General features: G+C 43.0%; 1 protein-coding gene across 1 annotated transcript; it reads right to left on the bottom strand.

Annotated features, from left to right (window-relative positions):
• Positions 1–317: 317 nt before the first annotated feature.
• olfml1 (olfactomedin-like 1) lies at positions 318–4,948 on the bottom strand. Its single transcript, XM_079743155.1, has 8 exons — positions 4,697–4,948; positions 4,284–4,387; positions 3,823–4,013; positions 3,084–3,187; positions 2,404–2,589; positions 2,133–2,313; positions 1,532–1,691; positions 318–681 (listed from the first exon to the last, which is right to left on the bottom strand). Exons 1-8 carry the CDS (start codon positions 4,823–4,825, stop codon positions 516–518), a joined length of 1,221 nt encoding a protein of 406 aa, XP_079599281.1. The 5' UTR covers positions 4,826–4,948; the 3' UTR covers positions 318–515.
• Between the last annotated feature and the right edge of the window lie 1,298 nt (positions 4,949–6,246).

Genomic DNA, 6,246 nt, shown 5'->3' with positions numbered 1-6,246 from the left:
ACTTTTGTGTCCACGCGAGCTACTGCTGTCAACATTCAAACATGCCGCGCCTCCTTCCTGACGTCATAGTCAACCGAAAATGGGCGGGATTGACCGACACATCTGTCACCGCTAGGGATGTGACCGCAGGGATTGGTCAACAGCATGAATGAGAGAATCAGCTATGGCTAGGTCAGCGTTTATAATGATTATTACGAATGTTTCGCGGATTATTGCAAGACGGTCAAATGTTATTCTCATAAATTCATAACAAAAAGCAGATAACCTATCAAAAATAAATATACATGAGAGACATAAAATGACATCCAAAAGCGATGAAGAACTTTATTGAGGTGTAGGTAACAAAATATGCCAGCAGAGTGGAGAATAAGTACGCCTATTGGTGTACTTATTCTACATAGACATAGTTCAAGGCAATTCTTGAATTTCTCCGGGTACAATAACATGTTGTTCTTAATAAATGTTAGAAGTAGTAATACACAGAATGGTCGTGTGTAGCACACATATCAATGAGATTATTCGGTGCCAAACGAGACTTGGTCCTCCTTCCTCTGTGTTTCGACCTTGTATACGGTCTGGTAGCCGTCATCCCAGGCATACAGCTGCTTATCTTGAGGGTGGTAGTATAGACTGGTGTGGCTGGTGTAGCGCTTGGGGAAGAACAGCACCGGACTCTCCTCACTGCAACACACGTGATTGACTCAAGATGATCGGTCTCAATGTGTGGCTTCTTGAAGGATATTTATTCATTCATTATCACATTCATATTTAAACAATGATGTTTATTTAGAAACAGTATCTACAGCATAGAGTTAGTATAGCTATGAAAGATGTGCTGCAATATAAGCCTACATGGATATAAATGTATGTGTTTGTTTACATGGTATCCCTAATCCTACACCCCCTAAACCTAGAAGGATCTGTGTGTGTGTGTGTGTGTGTGTGTGTGTGTGTGTGTGTGTGTGTGTGTGTGTGTGTGTGTGTGTGTGTGTGTGTGTGTGTGTGTGTGTGTGTGTGTGTGTCTATGTGTCTGTACGTGTGGAACTTGTCATGTAAATCTGCCAGTGTAAAAATAAAGCCAATTGGAGGACTTTAAAACCAAATAGAAATACTACCCTAATGGAAGGTAAATATCAACAGTTTCCATCCTATTGTTAACATTTTCACCAAAGAAAACACAACTTTTGGGAGGCCAGACTGGCCTTTTATCCAATAGGCTTGCCCCAGCATCCCAAGCATTTTTTCGATCTGTGTACAGCACATCTGGACTCAGGATGGACACATCAGTGGAAAATAACTCCAGATGTAGTGTTCCTCAAACCATTCTCATCTCAAAGTGTAATCCTCTATGATAGTCAATCATTTGTTGTTGTTTTATTCATAGTTGAAAAAGTTTGATGATGAAAAGATGGAGGCAGAGTTGTTTTGCTGTTATCCATTTTTAGCTTCTGTCAAAACGCTTTGTGAATAAATACAACAAAAATAGAAATGGATTCAGACGAAACAGAGCTGGATCACCACTGGAACCCACCTGTGGATGGTGTCGTGGATGTCGTACAGGCACTGGACGCTGGAGCGCCCGCCGTACCGCGTGTTGTACACCACATAGAGGGTCCCGCAGATCAAGAAGGCCCCCTCAGCCCCACGGCTCCGGCACAACGTGTCCCAGGTGTGCTCCAGCGCCAGGCTGGCTGAGCACAGGCACACAGGAGCAGCATGAGGTCCCCCATTCATCCTCTCTCTCTCTCTCTCTCTCTCTCTCTCTCTCTCTCTCTCTCTCTCTCTCTCTCTCTCTCTCTCTCTCTCTCTCTCTCTCTCTCTCTCTCTCTCTCTCTCTCTCTCTCTCTCTCTCTCTCTCTCTGTCTCTCTCTCTCTCTCTCTCTCTCTTCTGTTATTATAAATCTCTAGCTTGCTCTAACTATTGCTCTAACTCCCTCCCCCTCTTTCTCTCTCGTTCTCACTTTCTCTTCTCTCTCGTTTATACATTCGCTCTCTATCTCTCTGTTTCTCAGTAATTTTCTCTCACATAGTTACACACTCACAGACACGCATACACACATACACGCACACACAAAAACACCCACAGACACACAAACAGTCCACTACACTTCTGGCTGTAACAGAGTGTGTACCTGGGTCCAGCTTGGTGATGACCAGGTTCCCAGCGTAGTCTGGGTCTGCGTGGATGATCCAGAGACCCAGCTCATCCACGGCCATGTCCAGGTAGGTGTTGGGGTTCAGACTGTAGGCCGGTAGACGGCCAGCCCCTGGTAGCAGCATAGTGTCTGCATGCGTGCCATTGGGCAAGCGCACCTGGTCAGACGTGGACACACCAACACACAACATTACAAAATGAAGAGGGGTTACCATGGGGGCATTCATGGGGGGTTATATGTCACTCACCTTCACTATCTGATTTGGGGTGTCTGCCTTGTGGTAGTAGAGGAACCCTTTGTAGACCACATGACCGGTCCCCTGCCAATGGGAGGGCAGCTTCACCACCTTGGGTCCGGTGCTGCCCTCGGTGAAGCTCTTCACCGACGCGTACTCCAGGACGGTGTCGTTTCTCAGACCGCTGAGGAAGTACACCTGGGAGAACCCGTTTGGGTTCAGACCCGCCATGTCAAACAGGGGTTGAACCAAACATATCTCTATTAAGTATTGCATTGTTAAGTATTGTTAAGTATTGTATTGTATTTTGTACGTCCTGGCACTTAAAAATAGTAATTAGCATTGTGTAGCATCTTATCCTAGCTATCTTTGTTGTATACAGAAAATTGGTTAACCAAGCGATTGTGCAAGGTACTTGTTTCTATGAACATCTTTACTGTACCGACAGCAATATATTGTTGTTGTTTCTTTCTTCTGAAAAATGTACTTATTTTAAGTTGCTTTGAATAAAAGTGTCATAATCTTTTATTAAATTAAGCTATGATTGCAATGACCCCACACCCTTGATATGTAATAAAGCAAATAGAGTAATTTTCTTAGTGAGCTTAACTTGAAATTGAAACAGTACATAATAAATTTAAAGTGTTAAAAAAACATTCTCGCAATCTACAATATAATTTTAAAGGACTGACCTTGGAGGAACCTGGGGTAGGGTCCTTGAACCAGGATCCATGGGTGTCTCCCACCTTCTTCACAATCTTCAGGGACTTGACTGCACTCAAGGCAGTGCTGCAATCTGGGGCCACAGGCAAAAACAATAGAGGATATCCGTTCCTATTTGAAGTGTAATGAACCATGACTGCAGAAAAACAAGTGGACAAGTGCATGTTTTTACTGATGGGATCACCAGTTAACAGAAAAGATTAAATTAAAGGATAATTTCAGGATTTTTCCATCCACTCCACTTTCCCATCATTTTTGCGAGAGCGGTATTGAGCAGGAGCACTTCAGCCAATGGCACTTTTAATAACAATCTGAATCAGTGCCAAAGAATAAGCACTTTAAGAGGCAGACATAAATGGCTGCTTTTAGCCCTCAGGGTTACATTGCAGCCAGTTTCACGACTGCAATGGCTGAAGTGCTTTCGCTCAACACTGGACCAAATTCCAAAATTGTCTGCATTAGCCACTTAGACCCAAAATGACAGGAAAATAGAGTAATCCAGATGTTATCCTTTCACACTTGGAGCAGTCAACCACACTATTGTTAATTGTTTGCCTTGTTGTTATTCCCCTTTCGTCTGTCTCTTTGTACACTGTCTATCTGAACCAACTTCACTGGCTCCACTTAAACACAATGCAAAAATAAACAACAAAAAAAACACACACACACACACACACACACAGGCATGAATGCACACACATCCTATACCATTGTTCAGTTTGAGCTTGGCTTTCTTCTTGAGCTGCTCCAGCTCTGCGTCCATCACCTGCTGCTCCAGCAGGGCCTCCTCTATCTCGATGTTCTGCGGGGCGGGGATCTTGTTCTCCAGGTACTCCAGCTCCCCTTCCACACGGTCCACTCGCGACGACATGCTCTCCATCTGGGACCGCACCTCTGACCTGAGGAAGACGTTCATGTGCGGGATTTCTCTTTCAGTTGAATTGGGTTGAACTGATTGAAATGTTTCATTTTGTTTTATTTATGTTTTTTTGTTTTATGTGATTAGCATCTCTGGACAATGGGACTTATATGTCAGAAATGTTGCCAGTGTCACTGCCACATTTCAAAAACACTTTAAGAATTCATAAGTCATTTATTTCTGTCTCTGGTATATTAGCCAGTCTCTTGCCATGTCCGTCATATACATCGAGCTCTTAAGTGGTGCGTACTTCACAGCAGTGAGAGCGGAAAGTTGACCCCTGAATTCTGAGGTGAGGTCGTAGAACCTCTGGGTCATGGTCGCTGCGTTCGCCTCACATTGATTCAGACGTTCCTGGAATGGATGACAAAAACACAAGAAGAGTTTCCCAAACTGTACCACAAAGATGTAAGTAAAAAAAAAAAAAAAATGGTTACAATGGCAAGACTAAAGCCACCTAAAACAGATGGTGTGTGTTTAACAAAAATGTAAACAAACTGAGGCAACGCTCAAGTGGGACGCTTTACACTCAGAGAATAGGCTCTGACCAGTTGGCTCTCTTGACATTGCCTCTAGAAGTTAAAAATAAATAAATCACTTCACAGGAATTCTACACACAACTACCTGAAGGAGTTGTGTGTAGTAGCCACTAGTGTCACTTACCTCCAAGTGTGTCATCCTCCTCTCAAAGTACTGGACCATGAAGGATTCCTGGGGAGAACCCTGTCCCCTCACCGACTCCAACCAGGTCAGAGACAGCAGGATGATGGGAACGATCAGGCCGAAGGACATCCTTGATGGCTCTGAAACAACACCAGTGTGACTGGCTGATATCCCTGGCACTGCAGTGTGTCTCCAAGTTATCCTTCCAGAGTGGAAAAGGTTGTACTCCCTGTGTCTGCAGCTTGTCAAACTCTACACAGCTCAGAGCAGTCTCTGGTGCAACGCCTACCTAAAGTTTTGTAATGGTAGGCGTTGCAGAATGTTCTGTGTTTTTCTGTTTTGGATCCAGATCTAAATTAACCTTATCGCCGGTCCCTCCCAATGTCTTCCTCTGCTCTCTCTCTCTCTCTCTCTCTCTCTCTCTCTCTCTCTCTCTCTCTCTCTCTCTCTCTCTCTCTATCTCTCTGTCTCTCTCTCTCTCTCTCTCCTTCTCTCTCTCTGCCATACACACGTGTCATGTGTCATGCAAACTTTACGATGTTGGACGATGTTGTGTCTATTTTGTTCGGAGCACCGAGAATAGGAAATGAAGAGTGTTCACTTGGGTCAGAGACAGAGAGTCACTGTTTGAAAAGGAAACGCTTTGCAGTACAGTATTGGCGCGGCACTTTGATTGTACTGTAATTCTCTCCAGATGTCTCACTGACACGTCCTCAGTTCTTAGGCAACACAGCCGCTATTCAAACACAGTGTTTCAACATCAGGTTTGTTCTGGAGAGTTCTGGAGAATCCTCCATGATTTATTGCATATATCATTTTAATCTGAATTAAGTTCATGTTTTTTATTATTCCTATAACAAACCCCCACAATGAACCAACAATAGAAAAAATACAGAAACTTATATTACCAAATTGAATTTAAATTTTTCTTTACATTTGTTGACAAAAGAGGTCTAGACTAGTATTATAATCAATGAAAGCCCTAGTTTGTGTTCTCATCCAATTACAATGTTTTCAATATTCAGGTTTAATCTGAGCTATTACAAAGTATTAATAATCTTTGGCTGGTTTTTGGCAGAGACACTGAGGAGCTCCTCCATGGTGTTTGGCACATCTTTTGGCCAGCTGTTTTAATTTTCCCATGGGAATTTATCGGATGACAGATACACTATCTGTTCACAAGCTCCAAAACGTTCTTCACGAAATTCTCCGGTAGAGCCAAGCTTTAAACAGGGCCTTTGTTTATTGGTTACAAAGCAGCAGCTATAACCGGGTCTAGTTTGTTCCTCTTTAAATATTTGAAAGCAATATTTCACCAATTTTGGTCACATTAGAATATCTGCTTCCACACCATTAAATACATTTGGTTATGAACTCTAAAACTGATTTCTACCACCAGAGGGAAGTATAACATAAGAACAAGTAGCCTACTATCTCTCCCTTTGTCAAGCACAGCGACGCCCAAATTAGTAATACCAGTGTTATGGGGATTGTAATGGTGAAGTGATAAGCACCTGGTGTAGGCATCAGAAAGTAATTCTATATAAATG

This window comes from Pollachius pollachius, assembly GCF_949987615.1.
Source record: "Pollachius pollachius genome assembly, chromosome: 9".
Lineage (NCBI taxonomy): Eukaryota > Metazoa > Chordata > Actinopteri > Gadiformes > Gadidae > Pollachius > Pollachius pollachius.
This window is presented reverse-complemented; position numbering and strand designations above follow the sequence as displayed.